This window comes from Pteropus vampyrus, unplaced genomic scaffold, assembly GCF_000151845.1.
Source record: "Pteropus vampyrus isolate Shadow unplaced genomic scaffold, Pvam_2.0 Scaffold171, whole genome shotgun sequence".
NCBI lineage: Eukaryota > Metazoa > Chordata > Mammalia > Chiroptera > Pteropodidae > Pteropus > Pteropus vampyrus.
Window position 1 is genome coordinate 2,843,495 of NW_011888952.1, and position 18,823 is coordinate 2,862,317.

Sequence of the window (18,823 nt, forward strand, 5' to 3'; positions counted from 1 at the left end):
CCAGAAAGTCCAGTCCTAAGGCTAGTTCCTCCATTCCCCTTCTAACACTGCTTCAGGGCCAAGCCCTTCCTCTCTCCTCTCTCTCTTCTACTCCAGCAATGTAGCTCTCAATTTCCCAGGGTTTTAGAAAACTTCCCCAAGGATGGGGGGCTCTCAGTAGCTTAGGCCAACTCATGGTGGAGGACAGGTAGTAAGACTGAAGCTTTTCCATTTTCCAAGACTTTATTTCCTGAGATGAATAAATAAATCAGTGGCTGAGGGGTGGGGGGTGAATACAGAACAGGAGCTGGCAGCATGCAGCTGGCAGGCGGATGCTGTGGTGGACCTTCCTGCAAAGACCCCCCCTCATCCTGGGCAGGAGCCAAAGCTCACCAACAGCCTCCACAAGGAGACACCTTTTCTTTAAAAATGCACACACATTGTGAAGCCTGCCCAGTACCCTCAAGGCCAAGATCTCAATGTATCCACCTTTAGGGCTACTTCCTCACTCCAGGGGCCTCACCTGCCCAGACCTAGGTGCCCGGGCTGCTTCGCAGGTGGATAGGGAGTGCTTACCCCACTCTCAAAAATAAAGCAAGCTGCCTTGAGTGTCCAGGCAGGAAACACCTGACCTCTGGGGGCAGCCGGGGTGAGAGGAGATCCTACAGGTGTGGCAGAGATTATCTGCCTTTGATGAAGCCTTCCAGCACACGGTCACTGCGCTCTGACAACCAGTAGCCAGTCATGGCTGCCACAGCCCCAATGAATATGGCGGTGAAGACCAAGTCGCCCTTGGCTGCCAGTGTGGCCAGTGCACAGATGATGACACCAAAGAACATCTGCTGCAGCACCACCAGCTCGTCCTCCGTCATCTCCGAGAAGAAGCCTGCTGACTCTTCAAGGAGCCAGAGAAGCACCTGTCACTCCTACCCCATTCCTGGAGTCTCCCACACACCCGACAAGTGCTGCCACCTGCCTCTCTGGCATGCCAGCACACATCATTTACTGCTGAGAACAATTCTGAAAGGGGCAGTTATTATCCCTCTCTCATTAAGTAGTAAACAGGCTCAGAGAGGTGATGAGGTTTGCTCAAGGCCACATGGTGAGTGAGCTGTGACAGAGCATGTGTTACATGTACTAGCCCAGCTCCAGAGCCAGACTACCTGGTTTTGACTGCCAGCTCTGCAACCTGCTTACCATGTGGCCCTGGGCAAGCTGCTTCATCTCTCTGCATCCTAGTTTTCACTATAAAAATGGGATGAGAAAGATACAGCATTGGATTTGTTTTAGGGGTGAAATAATATATGCAACATGTTTGGAACAGCATCTGACAAATGGTAAGAGCTGTGGAAGTGGTCACTATTGTCATCACTGTGATTGTCCATCTCACTACACCGTGGCCTATAACAGCTCTTGACGGGCCAGGGCTAGGACTGGTCCCATTGGACAGATGAGGAAAGAGGCTTGGGAAGGCAAAGTGATTTGATGCCAAGTCTGACTTACTTTCTACCCCGAGGAGGTGTGAGGCCACCAAAAGCCACCCTGGAGATCAGCTGTAGGCGTCTGGTCTCAATGCAGCCTCATGAGGGCTGGGAGGTGAGGGGTGGGTGGGGCAGGGCCTATAATTGCCTGGAGAAAGGATTTGCTGACCCTCCCCCTGCAAGACTTTCCTTCCCCAGGTTTGCTCACCTGGGATCTGCTCCTTCACACAGATGCCCTCAATCTGTTTGTAGCCCTCGGTACAGACACAACGGTAACTGCCCTCGGTGTTCTTGCACTGCTCGTTCTCTCCTGGACACATCTCTGTCTCACACTCGTCCACATCTTGAGGGAGGGCAAAGAAGGATCAGAGCCCTGACTGCCAGGGCAGCACCCTGACTCGGTGTTGCTCACATCCTGACAACTCCCTTCGGCCCTTGCCCAGATAACATTCCACCCTTCCTTCCCCTGCTCTGTCCATATTCTAATCCCTCTCAATCTGTGGTGGCAAGGCCCTCCAAGGTGCCTGTGTCCTATTGGCAGGAGACTCACCGAGACACTTGGAGCCCACCTGCTGGTAGCCAGAGCTACACTTCTTACAGCGGCCCGGCCCTGCCCCCATGCAGCCCAAGCAGGCCTTGGAACAGTCTAGAGAAGGGAGAGGAAAGAAAAGGGTGAGAGGAAAGAAAGGAGGTTCCTAGGCTTGGGAATTCTGATGCCTGAGAAGGCAGAAGTTTGGGGGGAAGTAGCTCCTCCTATCCTTCCCACATCCCGTCTTCTGCAGGAGTGGACACTCACCTCGGCACTCATAGGAACCCTCTGTATTCACGCAGAATTGGTCAGCTCCACAACTGGCTCGCTCTGTGCCACACTCGTCAATATCTACAGAGAGGCCAGCAGAGTTGGGATTTCAATCCCTAGTTAACTAACAGGGAAGTGGAGGCCAGGATCGGGGAATGGACTTCCCAGGCTCAAACGATGTGGCAGAGATTGCAGGCTGCCCAGGTAGAGACTACATTTTCTGACCTGCTCTGCAGCTCAGTATTATGGCCTTGTGAGTTGAGTTCTGGCCAACAGGATATAAACAGAAGTGATGTGCTCCACTTTTAGCTTGGCCTTAAAACAAAGTCAGGCGGGTTTGGACTCTTCCACACACTTCCTTCCCTTTCTTACTTCTTGAGTGCCAGGTCATAGAACAGAGGTGCCAGTGACCCAGCCTCAACCATAAAGACAATACCCAACGGGACACTGCACAGGAAGAAAGAAAGAATCTGGGTCCTTGAATAATTATGACAAGCAGAGCTTCTCTGCCAGCCTGGACCACTTGCTTTGAGATTGTGATGTGAGATAAAAATAAACCTCTATATTCTTTAAGCTACAATTGTTAGAGATCTTTTTATCACAGCAGCTTAGCCTTTACTCTTATCTATATAAATGGCTAGGTTTGAGACCAAACCAAATCTCAAACCCACGTTTCCTGACCCAGGTTCAGTATTCTCATTCCTCTAGCTAACCGTTCAATTTTCCAAATTTAGCCTAAGTGATACCTCCTCTAAGAAGGCTTTCCTGATTCCCTGATTCACTGAGCTGGACCAGGGACATCTCTCACTGTACGAAGATCAATCTGTACTGTTAAGTGCCTGGTTACTTTTCTGCCTTCCCAACCATGCTGAGATCTCCATGAAGTCAGAGACTGTGTTGGTCTAACCGAGATGCGGAACCAAGCCCAGGCCCCTGCCCACCTCTCCAGAACTAGGGCAGGGCCTCACTCACCTATACACTTGAGGTGATGCAGGGCCCAACCCTTCTTGCACTGTAAACAGTTTGATTCCTCAGGTCCTGAGCAGCGGGCACAGGGGCCAAAACAAGCTGAGTAGAATGAGGGAAGTATGAGGATGAGCAGGCAGGCACCCCATCTGCCCCTGCCCAGTGCCCTGCCTTTTGGCTACCTACCCGAACATACCAGATGGCTGGCGTTGCGCTCCGCCTCAAAGTAGCCGAGGCCACACTGGCCACAGGCCTCACCCCCATAGCCGGCTTGGCAGTCACAGTGCCCGCTGCCCCCTCGAGTCCCTTCCCCTTCACACTGCCCATAGCCACCGCAGGGCTTCTCTGTGCCCCCAGGACAGGCTGTGGGCAGACACCAAACCGGGTGAGATTGTAAATACAATTCTGTATATAGAAAGTATTAACATTTTTGGAGAGAAAACAATTTTAATGGCAACATATATTTTGTCATAAAACTGTATGAAATTTACTTAACCACTACTCCATTGTGGAACAATTAGGTTATTTACAAATCTTTTCTTTCATTAAGACTGAATTGACCATCTTTGTCACTAACTCTTTATCTGCAGCTTCTGGAGAGATTTTTCTAAAAGGGGCTGTTAGTAAGTTCAGCTTCTGACTCAGGACTGTGTGTAGAAAAAGGTGGTGTCAATATGGGCTCCAGAGCATCACCTCTCATCCCTAGGAAGCTCTCTTTAGTCCAGGGGCTAAGGTCTGGTCTGATCCAGGCATGGGAAATGAGGGGTAGGTGTAGGGGCATTTCTCATATACATGCATCTGATTCAGAGCTATTTTCAGAGCTATTCCCCATCGATTTCTTCATCTCACCAGCCCTGTGCGGCAGGTGGAAACTGAGGTCCAGAGAAGTTATCTGAGGAGCCTAAGCTTTCACAACCAGCTATAGGCAGAGCCAGGACTGGATCTCTGGCCTCAGCAGTCCCCTCCCATCTCCCAAGAGGAATTTGAATAACTCACCAAGGCAGGAGGGCCCGAAGGTGCCTGAGGGGCAGCAGAGCTTCAGGGAATCTGAGCAGAGCCATTGGAAGAGGTCTGGGGCTTCCTGCTGCCTGAGGCAGGGAAGTGATATGAAAGCAAGGGGGCCTGAGATAGTGTCAGAGGTGCTGCCCACGCCCCACAGATTCTGTATCCCACAGAATCTGTGATACAACCCATCTTGGGCATAAGACCCGTAAGGCCACCTGACCAGTGCCCTTTCCCAAAGAGATAAAGCAAAGCTCACGGTGAGAGTTTGGGTACTCCAGCAGATCCTTAGCAGATCTGGGTTTGGAAGCAGCAGCCAAACCAGAACTCAGCCCCTAGCATGCAACTCCCTGCTTTACTATCAGGCCCTGCCTGTGGCCCCCTCCCTGGGAAGGCTCTCACACAACTCACTTGTGAAACCACCAACTCTCCACCAGCTCCTCACTCAGCTCCAGCAGGCGGTGGCACTCGTAGTCTGACTTGCTGCACACGCTCTCAAGCACTTCTACCAGGCGGGTCTCACTGGCCAAACAAGGTGGGGAGTGGTGGGAATAAGTTCCATTCCACCCACCACCCTCCTTAAGATCTCCTCTCCCACCACTCCTCATGCCATGACAGTGTCAAAGGAAAGGCCATAAGGCATATTGGAAGAAGTATTTGTTTTACATTATATGTATATGTATTATATTATATATTTAAAGGCTCTGACACAGTGCCTGGCATAAAAAACAACACAAAAACAGGAACCATTATAGAGCTGGAAGTACCCATAGGGTTATCTTGACCAGTCTTCTCATTTTCAAATAAGGAAACTGAGACCTATTGAGGGGGAAAAAAAGTGGCTAATATTACACAATAAAACCTTTTATTTCTAGTGGGCATTACAGTTTAATCTTTACCACAATCTTATGAAATAGGCAAAGCAGATATTAATAGTTTACAGATGAGGAAACTGAGGCTCAGAGGTTAAGAGACCTTCCCTTAGGGTACCAAAGGTCAGAACTGACAACCAGGTCTGTCCAACTCCAAGTCTTTGCTGATTCCTTCTCCTCAATTTGACTTTGAAAAGCTGGAGGGCCTATGGCTCAAGCCTTTCCTCTTAACATAATCACATATTGTCCCATGGCTTTACATACTTACTATATGCTGATGACTCCCAAATTCATGTTTCTAACTCCCACTTCTCCCTAAACTCCGTATTCCTAAATCTAGCTCAACTTGACTGTTTAATGGACATCTCAGGCCAGCATGTTCAGAGAGGATACCTGATTGCACTCCGCCCCTAAATCTTCTCCTTCCTCGGTTTTACCCATTTCAGAAATCAGTCCCACAATTAACCCAGTTTCTCAGGCCCAAAACCTAGTAAGCATCTTTTATTCTTTTTCTCTCATACCCCATAATGAATCCATCATCAAGTCCTATCAGTCTATATGCAAAATACACCCAGAATTTGACCCCTTCTCACATGTCTACCACTAAACACCATACTAGTTCATGCTGCCTTCATGCTTAGACTATGCATTAGCCTCCCAGCTGGTCTCCCTGCTTCCACTACCTGGCCCCTTATAGTCTGTTTGCTACACAGTGGTACGAGTGATCTTTTATAAATAAGACCACATCACTTCTCTGCTCAAAACGTTCCAATGGCTTCCCTCTACACTCAGAATGAAATCCAAACTCCTTTCTGTGGCCTTCGAGGCTGGGCTTCTGCCTTCCACTTCTACCACTCTCCCTTCTGCTCACTCCATTCCAGCCACTTATCAAATACGTCAAGCTCAGTCCTACTCTGTCCACATCTTTTCCCTGATTGTCACATAGCTTGCTTCTTCAACTGTCTGTTCAAATGCCACATCTTGAACACCACGCCTCTCACCATTCTGTAGTTCACCCAGCTTTACTGTTCCTCATCTAATATGACATTTATTTCCTTATTTGCCATCTGTCTCCCCTACAAGAATGTAAGCTCCTTAAAGATGAGATCTTACTTGCCTTGCTTACTGCTGTACTATACATGTTCAGTGATATATGTTGAATGAATAAGCACTACCCAAGAGGCTCTAAGCCCCCTCCAGTAGCAGAGCAGAGATTAGGTGGTAAGGTATACAAACCCACCTCTCCAGACCCTCACCTGTCTTTGTATTTGGACAACTTCTCTTCCTCCCAGGCAGTGTTTCCACCTCCAAAGTTATCCCGGATGGTTCTCTCCAGGCCCTAGAAATGGAGAAAATTAGTAATGCCTAAGTATAAAAGTACAGAGCCTGGCACATTCTAACACTTCAGTATTTCACTGACCAAGAAACTGAGGCACAGAAAGGCAACCTGCCCAAGGCCATACAACTAGTAAGTAACCAAGACAGAGTGCATACAGACTTGTATCCCAGATCTCTCCACTCTCAACCACTGTTGCTATAATAGCTAGGCCCCTCCCACCAGGCTGCTGGTGCACCCACCTTGTTGAAGCTGTCGACCAGTCCCCGGCACGTATGACATGGATGGGGCTCAGTTGGGGAAGAAGACTGAGGAATTGGAGAGGGCTGGAGCCTAACTGGGCCTGGGAGGCTGAAGATGAAAGTCAGGCCCCAGAGCAGTGCTGGGACCAGGCCCCTCGGGGGTCGAGGGGCCATCTTTTCCCAGGCTGGGGACCTGTAGATAAAGGGTATGAAGAGGGTTCGCTAGAGGAGCCAGAGAAGAAAAGGGTCGGCCTGGGAGCCCAGATCTGCGTTATTAAAAGAAAAGGAGGCTAGGCTGGGGTAAGGTCATGGTAGGGGAGATGACGGGGAAATGAGCCTAGTCTGCAATTCCAGGACGGAATAAGTTATCCTTGTTACAGTTGGGAAGGTAGCTTGGATCCTTGGCAAGGGGGCAGGAGTCAGTCCATTGTTTTAGAGTCTCAATATGAGTTATTAGGGACCAGATCAGCAGAACTAGGGAGAATGGGTCAGATTCCAAGTATTGGGGGAGAAGAGGCCGGATGGGCGGTCTTGGGGGGAGGAGCCTGGATCCGGATATGAAGAGAAGGGGTCGTTCGCGAGCCACACGCGGCAAAGCCACTGCCCACCAGCAGGCAGGGGAGGACCCAGATCCGGATAGATTGCGGAGGAGGAAGAGATGACCCACCCAGCCTGCGGGCGCTGACGCCTCAATCTCCCAGCGCCGTCGCTGCCGCCGCCTGCGTAAGACGTGCAACCTCCGCCAGCTCCGTAGCCTGGGGGCGGGGCCCATGCCACAGCCAATGGTGGCGAGCCATGTGCCATCGCGTCATCCCGTGACAGCCAACCAGAAGCAGCACCAGGCTGCACCTGTCCGGTTGTGAAAGGGTCGCGGGGACATAGACCGCGAGCAGCGTGCCAGGCTTGCCGTTCGGGCAGAGAGACACATTGGAGAGACGTGGATAGAAAAATGGCGTTTGCCTTTATTCAAGTCTCGTCCCCTGCTTCAAGTCCCATCTCGCGTCCTGTCTCTGGGGTTCCTAGGGGACCGACGCAGCAGCCCAGGGCGGGCTGAAGGGCCTGGGACACTTGCTCTGCCCTGTCCGCGAGACGACCCGGGTGGGATAGGCCGGGTCCTTGCAGGGCCCGCAGGAAGTCGGGCAGCTGGGAGGGCAGAGCGAGGACCGGCACGGCAAGGAACAGGGAGGGCACGGCGTCCCGGCGGAGCAGACTATCGAAGTAGGCCCCGACGTAACGGCCGGGCGCCCGGCCCTGCATGAAGTCGGGCAGCACACAGTTGAGTGAGGCGGCAAAGGCGTCGTGCGGACCGTGCGCCCCGGTCGCCGACGCCCCGTCCTGCAGCCACTCGCGGCACAGCGCCACGGCCCCAGGCGAGAAGAGCAGGACCACCACTCCACCCTCCTGCAGGGTCTGGCGCCGCTGCGCGTGGAACCAGGCCAGGGCCCCCTGCGCACTCAATTCACGACGGCTCCACAGGTCCACGGCCACGCGTAGAGGCAGCTGGCACAGCGCTGACGCCAGGGCGCCCACCAGGCGCTCAAAGTCCGCGTTGTCGGCGGAGTAGAGGAGCAGAGCCGCGCGGCCTCTGGAGGCTACTGCGGGAGAGAACGGAGGGAGAGGGAAGACGTGAGACCGCCAGAGGCCCGGCCCGCCGGGGGCGGCCCCCCGCCCGGCGCTTGCTCACACTCACCCCCCGCGCGGACATCCTCTTTCAAGAGCCTCAGCCACACTGTTAGGGGAGAGGGATGTAGGCGGCGGGTAAGCACAGCAGTCGCCTCCTCTTGGCGAACTCCCAGACCCGCTCCAGTCCTGCCCCTGGGGAATGGAGCTGGGAATCGCTCACCTTTCACATGGTCCTTTTTGAGAAGGAGGAGAAGGAAAAGCACAGCGGCAAAGAGTAGGCAGGCCAGCCACACCAGGGCCCAGCGCTGGTGGATATCTGGGAGGTCCAGGGGAGGAGATAGTCTGGTTAAAGACCGTACACTTTCGCCCCACTTCATGAAGGAGAAAAACTGAAGCTCAGAGAAATGAAGTGACTTGCCTAAAGTTCACAGCACATAGCAGAGCCAGTATATATATGAACACAGATTTATCTACTGATAAGTGACTTAACTTTCTGCCTTGGTTTTCACCTCTGTAAAATTGGGAAAACAATAGTGCCTACTGGTAAGGACTGTTGTGAGAACTACATATATTAATACACATAAAGCCGCAGTAAGTGCTCAAATGTCAGCAATATTATTGTCCCCTAAGCCTAGAGTGGCTGGGTCCTTGACTTCACTCTCTTGAATGACCGCAACAGCGTTCTAACTGGTGTCCCTGATGTCTTTTTTACCTCCAATTCATTCACCGCGTGGCAGCCCCCAGAGATCTTTTAAAAATACAAATGTGATTATAGCCTTTCAGGAAGCTTCTGCTGCTCTTAATGTAAATTCCAAATTCCTTGGCTTCCAAGGCCCTATATGGCCCTTGCATCCTCATCTCATGGTCTGCCTCCAAAGACATTCCAGCCACAATGACTACCTTGGAGTTCCTCAAAAAAGCATCCCACAGTCTTCACAAAACTGCATCTCTACCCCCTTCAGGTAGATCGGCCTTCAGATTTCAGCTGGAACCTTTTGCCTGAACTCACTCTGCTTAGGTCAGGTCCCCATTATATGCATTCATGGCTTTGGACACTATAGGGAGTGCTTCCACAACTCATACTAAATGTAAGTGATCTGTGGCTAATGCCTTTCTAGCTTCCTGTGGCTGGGGTGGGGGGCAGAGATTATGTCTTATTGGTGATGTCAGGATGCCCTGCAAGCTCTCATCATAGTTTCTGAATAAATGAAGGAATGACCCTCTGACTTATCTGAGCCAGGGAAGGACAAGGCCATTGCATGAGCTGCCCCCAGGAGTGGTCTCTGTCAAGATTCTAGCTTCTGGAGAGCAGAGAAGAGGAAGGGCAGTTTTTGTAATACTCACACTTGTCCATGGGGCAGGCCCATAATGCTCCCAGGTCATCATCCCACAGCTGTAAGAGACAAACAAAATCAAATCCAAAGTTCTCAGCTTGGTGTTCAGCAATCACCAAGTTCTAGCCAGCCTGATCTACAAATTTCCAGTCTCAAGTATGCATATTTCTCCCCACACTCAGCAGGATCCCACAAGCTGCTCTGCCTTTGTTTATGCTGTGCCTACTGTCTGCCCTGTGCCTTCCTCCATTACCAGAGTTAGTCCACCTAAAGAGACCCTTCCTTGAAGCCCTTCCTGGAAATCAATCTGTAGCATATGTGAATGTTGTTATCTGTTTACTGGTTTTTAGCCAGCAGTGAGCAACTTGGGGATAAGAACTATACTTCAAGTTTTAGCTTTCCCAGGACTGGACACAAAATAAACACAAATAGATGGTGGGTAGGTGCTAGGAGGACAGTGAGGAGCTCTCTGCCTAGGAAGAATGAGAGTTTCCATGATGCCCTCTGCTAGGCACAGGAAGAGGTGGAAGAAGCTGAAGATAGAGTGTTGAGTCTGTTGCCCTTGGGCATTGGGGCAGGGTCCTTCTGCCACCTACTCACCTGCAGACACTGGCCTGACTGCAGGTCTTGTAGTAACTGCTCTCCAAGACGAGCTGCCCTCTGCCAAGCCAAGAGGTAGGGAGCTGTCACCTAGGGACACAGCACTTAGGAGACTACTAGGCTGCAGCTAGGCAGAATAGCGGTAGGGAGGGGGAGGCGCTAGGGGTTGAGAGGCTTCTGAGAGGCCACTGAGAACAGGGCCCAGGTCTGAATCACCCCCATGTTCCCAGAGACCAGCATAAAGCCTGACACATAGGAGGGGAAAATTGAATAGAGAGAAAGTTTGAGGACAGGTTTGAAATGAAGCTGGAGAGATACATGGAGTAGAGTTATCCAGCCCTCACCGTGGAGGCCCTGCTGAGCAGTGGGGTGCAGCCACTGAGTTCCAAGGCACAGAGTGATCTGTTGGCCTGGGGGCCTCGTGTCTCCACCAGCAGCATATCATCCTTGAGGGGCCCCAGAGAGTCTAAAAGGGGTGAGAGCCCACTCTGAATGAGACCCTACCTTGCTGGGGGCTGTCATGTGCCCCTCCATGCCTGAGCTTCACCTTCAGGAGCTAGTACTTCCAGGGTTCGCCCCTATTGCAACAGCCCTGTCCCATCCTCCTCCAGGCCCCACTCACCAGACCACAAGCATTCTTGCAGCTGAACCTTCTCCCAGCTGCTCACCTGCTTGGAAGGGACCAGGGTTAAGGGCATGAAGAAAGGCAAAAGCCAAGGCCAGAAAGACCAGAAGAGAAAGGATAGGCAAAGAGAAGACTGTTGGATTGGGAGGTCTGCACTCTGGACCTGACCTTGGGCATATCTGGGTTTCAGGCTAGGTGATCAGGAGTCACTCCACTTTTCTCAGCCTCAGCCTTGTGAGGTCATCTGTGCTAACGGGCCTTATGACTCTAAATGAGCTAACTTTTCACATCTGACCAAACACATACATTCCCTTCTCATCTAACCACCTTCTCAAAGAGCCCTCACCTGACCAGTCCACTTGAAATTGCAACCCCAATCCTCTCTTGTCCTTCTCACCTTTCCCCATAGTATTTGTATACAATTTTAACTTAGTACAAGAATTTTCTTTTTATATCTATTGTCTGCCTTTCTCCAAACATAAGCTCTATAAGAGTGGGAACATTTATTGGCTTTATTCACTGATATCTATCCCAAGTGCCTAAAACAGTGTCTGGTACATAGCAGATGCTCAATAAATCTTGAATGAATATGTTTATAATCACCTTTTGAAGTTGTAGAGCAACCAATTATACAGGTAAGGAAATAGGATAATGATAGCATAATAAAAGCATTTAACATTTGTTGAGCATTTAATCTGTGCCAGTCCCTAAGGTGAAGCACTTCTCTTATTTAATCTTCATAATCACTCTATGAAGAAGTTACTATTATCATCCCCATTAAACAAATGAGACTGACCTTCAAAGAGGTGAAGTGACCTGCCCAGGGTCCCATGCACTACTAAAGTAAATAGTGGAACTCCTAAAGAGGAAGCCCATAACCACTTTGCTCCAAGAATAAAGTGGGTCCAGAAGACAGTGCCTTGTCTGCGGTTCCGAGTGGGGTGTGCGGGGGGTCCTGCCCCCAACATAGAGCTCCCGCGCCCCCTTCTTACCTGGACACAAAGGTTGGGGTGGCCTTTAAGCAACGGGAAATCAAGGGCCTTCTGTGGAAAGAAGGGTATGGGTGGGTCACGAAAAGTGGCTCCCTGGGCTCCCCTTTCTCTCCCAACTCTGGGCCCTGCTTGACGCCTCTCTTACGTTCACAGTGACATTCTCTCGGGGCAGCGGCGGAACCAGCGATTGGCAGGGGCCCCCGCCGAGTGCCTGCCAACACAGTGAGGCCTCGGCAGGCAGCGAGCACGGCGCATCCAGCCGCCAGCCCAGCGGATGCAGCAGCTGTAGCCGGGTGGCACGCCAGAGGTTGCGATATGCGCGGGGGTCTGTAGGGAGAGGACGAGGTCACTGCTCACCCCTAACACTACCACCTGCACCGCTCCCACCCTGGCCCCTGTGGGTCTGCTCACCCTTCCTAAAGGGGCAGATGCTCGTCCTGACAGAGTCGAGCTTCAGAGGCCACACCTGGAAAGGAAACAGGGCTCTACAAGTTAAGTTAGTTCAACCCACCCAACCAGGAGCATGTGTCAGGCCCTCGACTAGGCACTCATTCATTCATTAGGGGACACATTCATTAGGCTGATATTTCACAAATACTCACTTGGTCTTTTCACCCTTTAAAGGCCCTAGAGAGGCACACATTTATTCTTCCAACAAACCCTATGTCAATATCTGGCAACATCTTTATTTAACAAACTTTTAACGAGTACCTGCTATGTGTCTTAGCACCAGGGAAGGCACTAGAGATATTCAATAATTAAATCTACAATCACTTCGTGAGAACCTACTGTATGCCATGTACTGTGTCCTAGGTGTTAAGGACACATTCATTTATTCTTTCAATAGACTTTAAAAATACACCTGGTACGTACTTAGCCCTGTGCTAAGTACTAGAGATAACATATTAATTTATTCAGCAAACATTTAATTAAGAGAAGCTACTAGGTTCCAGGCATTAGGTAAGGCTCTGGGGGAATTGCTAAATTTTAATTACATATTATTTCCTTGCTTTCAAGGAAATGATAAATTCATAGTTGCAGTAAGGATAAAACATGTATATAAATTAATAAAATGATAACTTATTGAACATCTGTTTATGTAAGAAGAAATGAGACAGGTGCCCAAATTAAAAACAGAGGTGATAAATGGACAAGGAAGGAAAGAAGTGCAAGGAGATGTGTAGATAGGAGAGGGCAGGAAGTTGGGGGACAGCTTTTGGAAAAGAAATGGGGGCATTTCAGGTAGCGGAAACTACCTAAGGAAAAGCACAGAAGTGGGGATATCTTGATAAGTAGCTCCATCTGGATTGAACAAAATTCCCATGAAGGGGAATTATGGGAAACACACAGTGGAAAAGGCTTAGTCAGGGGTCAGAATATAGGGCCCAGAATGTCAGGGAAGCTCTGGGAAACGAGGTCGGGTGAGAACTTATTGAAACAGTCTAGAAGAGATGATAGAAGCCCAAACTGGGCTGTTTTGGAGAGAGAGAAAAAGAATGAGAGACATTAATGTGATGACAAATTAAATGTGTAATCAGAGGGAGAGGAAAGAGCCAAAATTTAAGACTAGATGTGGCACACTTCCTTATAACAGTCCTATGAAGCTGCTACTATTATTCTTCCTATTTTACAGATAGGAAAGAGGCTCAGAGAGGTGAAGTGACTTGCCCAAGATCACACAGTTAGCAAATGGTGAGAGTCAGGTTTCAAACCAGTCTGAGTTCATAGCACATGCTCTACCCTCCAGGGGAGCACAAAGAAAGAATTGAAGAAGTAGAGGAAGGCTTCAAAGAGGTGGTGACATCTGAATGGGCAATGAAGCATAAATAGGAGTCCTGTGTATAGAGGATCAGGAAGAGCATTCGGAACACGCAAAAGTCAGAAGGCATAAGACAGTCAAGGTCAAGGAAGGGCCAGTCAAAGAGGAGAGTAGAGGATGGTGAGACCAAGATAGTGAGGGCCACCCCTCTCACCAACTCCCCAGTCCCATTCCCCTGGCACCCACCTGAATACAGAGACAGGGAACCAGGTCTGTGTGGTTCAAGGTAATGGTCTGCGGCCCTGTCTGTGGGGTGAGCAAAAAGGAGAAGTTGGAGAAGATAAGGAAGAGGGGAAGGCTGGAGGCCAAAGCTGAGGAAACCAGGCAGGCAGCAGTTCCCCCACCAACGTTTCTTGCTTTGGGTGTGGGTCTCCGTGTCCTCTTCAAGAGTCCCCTTTGATAATGTATTCATATCCTTAGCATGGGCATTTGCCTAGAGTGGGAATAAACTTTGGGAGGGAGAGGCCTTACCAGGTTTCTGTGCCACCAGGGTTTTGTAGGGCCCTGGACCTGGTTCCAGTACAGGGAGAGGCCAAAGTGCTGCTCCTCAGAGACTTCCAGCACCAGGTGCACATCATCACCATCTGCAGACACATTGAGCCAGGGCAGGGCTGTGGGGGAGCCAAAAAGAGAGACTTCCTTTACTTCTTCGGTACACCCAAGCCTGGGTCATACCCACCAACTGACCCTTTAGAGTTCTCTTCAAACTCCTAAGGCTGGAGGCTCCTGGACCAGAGCAGAGATTATATCCCTATCTCAGACCAGAGCATAGGGTCCCAGCAGCTAGGGACCAAGCCCATGTAGGCCCCAGTATGTTGTCTGGAGACCACCCTTCTCCCCACTTCGCCCTCTGCAGCCAGAAGGATACTGTAACCACTGTAAAATAAATAATTCTCCCCTGCTTAGAGCCCTCTTACTCCCCCGCCCCATATTACTCCTAGAATAGAAGATGAAGTCCGTACAATGGCTTGCAAGGTCCTACCCAGTCTGACTTCCTGACCATTCTAATCTTATCTGTCGGGACTAATTAACTTGCTGCAGACGCACTGGCCTCATTACTAACACTGAAACACACCAGATCCACTCCTGCCTCAGACTCTTTGCACTGGCTGTTTGTTCCCAGTCAACAGAACCTTTTAGAATGAGGCCATTCCTGACAGTTGCAGTTCCCAACCTCCCTATCCCCTTTCCCTGCATTTTCTCCCTAGCACCAATCCCATTTAATTCTTGCATATTTCACATCCCCATGTGTTTATTGTGTCCTCCCTCACCCCTACCTTGACCCTGACTCTAACTTTCAGCTAGAATGTCAGTTCTTTGAGGGCACAGGTTTTTGTCAGTTTTGTTTATTGATTTATCTCCAGTACCTAGTGCTATGCCTTGGGCAGAGTAATTACTCACTAAATATCTGTTGAATAAGAGAATCAATGTGTAACTGAATGGATGATAACATGGAATGCATGATGTGTATCTGTGTCCTCAAAGCTCTGGTGCTGAGTAGTCTTTAATGGATTGCCAGAGGCAGGCAGGCCAAGTTTAAGATAAAGGAAACCAAAAAGAAAATGAAGTTGAAATAATTTAAGAGTTCAAAACACAACATTGTCTTTACATCTTGATCTGTATGGTGGTTATGGCAGTATATACATATGTAAAAATTAATAGAACTGGACATCAAAATTAGTGCACTTTACACACTCTTCTGTATGTATGTTATGCCACAATAAAGAAAATACGAAACAAAAAAAAATCTAAACAGTGCATGAGAAAAACCATCAGAACCTTGACTTTCTTAGCTCTTATTTTTTGGTTTAATATTACTTTTATTTGATACATGGAGGGTGAACCATAATCTTGACAATGCTTTGGGCCTCTAGACGTATTTGTTATAGGGAGTAAGAGATTCACCTTTACATTCCCAGTGCCTGGTACAAAGTAGGAGCTATTGCAGATCATGTATGATGAATGAATGAATGAATGAATGAATGAAGTCTGTGAGCTTCTGGAATGCGCCAGCAGCCCAGACCTGAAGCCAACTTCAAGGGTTCCTCATATTCCAGACCCTGGCCTCCCTCCTCCCAGCACCACTGGCCCTAGCCCCTACCCCAGCAGCTCTGGATGCTGTCCCGGACTTCAAGCCCCCTGCAGTCTGGGGAGAGATCACAGAAAAGCCTCTGATGGGGCTGAGGACCCATCAGAGGACCCAAGGAAAGAAAGGGGGCAACCCAACTCATGGGGATCCCTTGAAAGGGCTCCCTGTCCCCTAAATAGCACCCACATCTGTCAGTGCCCAAAACATCTTCTCCAGAGGCAGGAAAGCTGTCACCTGGGGAGAGGAGACAAGAGAGACTGACTCTGGGGAGAATGAGAGCCCACGCCACTGCCTGAGAGTAGATAGGACTAGAAAGGGGATGGAAGCAGAAGAGGTGTGGCTGTAGGGAAGAGAGATTAGAGAGGCCAGGATTTGGGGCCTCTGAGACTCTGGGGCCACTTACCAGGCAGCTGCTGTGTGAAATTGAGTTCCTTCTTGTACCTGGGCTGAGTGTATGACCAGATTCGCACCTCAGCCCCCAGAGCAGCCTCGAAGCAGTCAAATACTACAGAGCCCTGTGAGGAGAGGGGTGGCAGAAGGCTGGTGGTATAGGGCTCAGAATCCAGGCCAAGGGCTGTGGGCTCCTCTGCATGGACCACTCACTCCCTCCTCTCTTGCCCAGCTGATGACTATATTCATACTATATGGCCTGAAATTCTGCCATTGAAATTTCCCCAACAAGGGCCCCCAATTCTAAAGTACACACCCTCCATAGGGTGTCAGCAAGACAGGGATAAGGGCGCAAGCTACCTGAGTCCTTGCCCCAACTCTGGCTGTCCTGGATCACATGTCCAAAGCTAAGATGATCAGACACCCCTCCCCACAGAAGTGGTTTTCACACCCTGTGCTTCAGTGGTCCTCACGATTGCCCTGTGAGGTGGGCCAACAGATGTTATCTCACTCTACAATTTTTCAGATCAGAGGATATTGGCTGGGGGCTGGGGGCAGGAGGGGAAATCAAAAGGTTAGAGTGATTTGGCCCAAGTGAAGATACACCGCTCAACCACGTGTGACCTCCTGAGGTAGCCCCAGCACCCTGCACGACGGCATATACATCAGGCAGTCATGGTATGGCAGGAAGTCCAGAGGATCCAGCCCACAGATTTTCCCTCTCCAAGTCTCAGTTTCTCTATATGGAAAATGAGGGTAATAATAATGCCTAGTTCATGACATTATCACCTCATTTAATTCTCACAACATCCGTATAATGTAGGACTATTCCTAGCCCTACTTTACAGACAGGAAAACTGAGGCATAAAGCACTGAAAGGACTTGCCCACAGCCCTGATCAGAGTTAGAACTTAAAGAAATAATGAACGTGAAAGCACTTTATAGATTTCATATTTAGAAGGTGATTGTTATTGTTATTATTTTGCATACCACAGACTGACCAGGCTGCACAAGGGCAGCAGGTACTTGCACCTCCAGCAGGACACAGCGGGCTGTAGGGTAGGCCTGGAAGGAGAGCACGACTTGGGCCTGGAGAGAAGCTGTGAGCAACAGGGCAGAGGGTTGGTCAGACCCAGGGGCCACAGGCAAAGCTCTGATGAGGGGCAGTTGGGCCCGCCAGGTTCCCCTCACCATTCCTAGGCTCCTCAAGCTCTAGGTCAGCTGCTCTTCCAAATCGTTCCTCATCTTCAGGCTTTTCCCAGTGCCCTGGAAGTACCCAAGAATAAGGACCATGTCAGGCCCCTTGCTCTGGGCTTCCTTCCAGAAAGTGCAGTTTGGGGCCTGGGGTGGTGGATGGCGAGACTCCCAATCATCATGCCCATCCCAAACACATTCATATGTGCACATGGATGACATGCTCACCATGCACAGTCAAGTGGATGACCACACGCACACAGAGTTCACAGTCAGTCTCTTGATGGCACCTCAGCACTAGCTCTGTCTGCAGGTGTGTGGGCACCAGCACAGGTTCTGGGGCAGACACGATACTCCCAGGGAGGCAGAGCACGTCACCATCTGTGCATGAAGGGCAGGGTGGAGTTGAAGCTGTTTTGAACCCAGAATTTGATTGCACCTGACACCCGCAAAGGGCCAAGGAACTTTAGGCTCTTCTTGGGCTGACGGTGGACCATGAAGGCATGGGACTGGGCCAGTTCCTTTCCCTTCTACCAACCTGGGAAGTTCTTTTCTCTCTAAAAGTAGGGCTACTCACCCCAGAGGTGGCAGGAGAGGCCCTGGGAAGGAGGTAAAGAAGAGTCAGAGTTTATGCTCCCAAATCTAACCATCTTTCCCTGCCCGCAATCCCTGCCTACCTCCTTTCAGGGCTCCCTATTCCAAGACCCTCCCAGAAGGAGACAGACCCAGCTCTTGCCCCCTCCCCATTCTTCCCTTACCCCATCAGTACCAGAAAGACCAGCCAGGGCAGTTCCGGTGGTAGTGGCAGTGACAGGAGCCAGGCTAGGGCCCTAATGGGCCCCAGACTGAACTCTGAGCCTTCCCCAACCTCCCTGGGGCCCCAGACTCACCGGAGAGCAGCGAACAGCATCCTGAGGCCCCGCGAGTCTCTCCAGAGAGAGGACTACGGGGCTTCGACCAAGTGCCAAGGACAGCAGGAACCAGGGCACAGGCATCTTCCAGGTGGTAGACAGCACCCAGGTCGGAGGCCCTGTCCTGCCCCCCCAAATGGGGGGGCAGACACCTCACCTCTGCTCTCACTCAGCCCCGTGCCTTTGGGCAGGAGGAGCGAGAATCTCTCTCCAGCCTCCAGGGTCCCAGCTCTGGCTAGCTTGTGTACTGTCTCTCCTGGAAGTTCTGATTCCAGGCTCAATCCTAGCCAGAGTGCTTTCGTTTCTGGTTTGGCTCTCGGCAGGCAGCCAGCTGTCCCGCCCCACCCTGTCCCTCCCACTAGAGCCAGGCCTGGGAGCCAGCCAGCAGCCTTGGACTAGGGCGGTAGCCTCCTCTCCTTTTTTCCCTCCTTTCCTCCTCCTCCTCCACTGCTGACACCTGGCTGGGCCCGCCTCTGGAGAGGGCAGCAGCAGACTCATGGCTGAGTAAGGAAGCTCTTACTCACCCCAGCAGTCCCTAAGGAGGGCCTGGGCAATCCTAGGGCATTTTT

The 18,823-nt window shown here is 50.6% G+C and overlaps 2 protein-coding genes across 16 annotated transcripts; both read right to left on the reverse strand.

Annotated features, from left to right (window-relative positions):
* Positions 1–203: 203 nt before the first annotated feature.
* CRELD1 (cysteine rich with EGF like domains 1) lies at positions 204–7,527 on the reverse strand. 4 transcript variants are annotated; one of them, XM_023536877.1, is made up of 11 exons: positions 7,345–7,527; positions 6,678–6,870; positions 6,356–6,438; positions 4,639–4,749; positions 4,222–4,313; positions 3,412–3,630; positions 3,232–3,327; positions 2,257–2,340; positions 2,011–2,106; positions 1,669–1,803; positions 204–874 (listed from the first exon to the last, which is right to left on the reverse strand). In XM_023536877.1, the coding sequence occupies exons 1-11, from the start codon at positions 7,479–7,481 to the stop codon at positions 660–662; spliced, it is 1,461 nt and encodes a 486-aa protein (XP_023392645.1). In that variant the 5' UTR covers positions 7,482–7,527; the 3' UTR covers positions 204–659. The 4 variants fall into 4 exon arrangements, with proteins under 4 accessions (XP_023392645.1, XP_011368879.2, XP_023392643.1 ...); XM_011370577.2 differs by having other exon boundaries at positions 3,412–3,588; positions 7,345–7,505; XM_023536875.1 differs by having other exon boundaries at positions 724–874; positions 2,030–2,106; positions 7,345–7,510.
* Positions 7,528–7,615: 88 nt separating this feature from the next.
* Positions 7,616–18,607, reverse strand: IL17RC (interleukin 17 receptor C). Of its 12 annotated transcripts, none has more exons than XM_023536867.1 (19): positions 18,234–18,603; positions 17,921–17,942; positions 17,572–17,724; positions 17,341–17,415; positions 17,140–17,249; positions 16,163–16,274; positions 15,772–15,816; positions 14,142–14,281; positions 13,857–13,916; positions 12,263–12,317; positions 11,997–12,178; positions 11,852–11,902; positions 10,857–10,905; positions 10,579–10,700; positions 10,235–10,324; positions 9,645–9,693; positions 8,521–8,616; positions 8,368–8,406; positions 7,616–8,269 (listed from the first exon to the last, which is right to left on the reverse strand). In XM_023536867.1, the coding sequence occupies exons 1-19, from the start codon at positions 18,336–18,338 to the stop codon at positions 7,644–7,646; spliced, it is 2,181 nt and encodes a 726-aa protein (XP_023392635.1). In that variant the 5' UTR covers positions 18,339–18,603; the 3' UTR covers positions 7,616–7,643. The 12 variants fall into 12 exon arrangements, with proteins under 12 accessions (XP_023392635.1, XP_023392634.1, XP_011368881.1 ...); XM_023536866.1 differs by having other exon boundaries at positions 7,616–8,272; positions 18,234–18,601; XM_011370579.2 differs by having other exon boundaries at positions 7,616–8,272; positions 10,857–10,902; positions 18,234–18,599.
* Between the last annotated feature and the right edge of the window lie 216 nt (positions 18,608–18,823).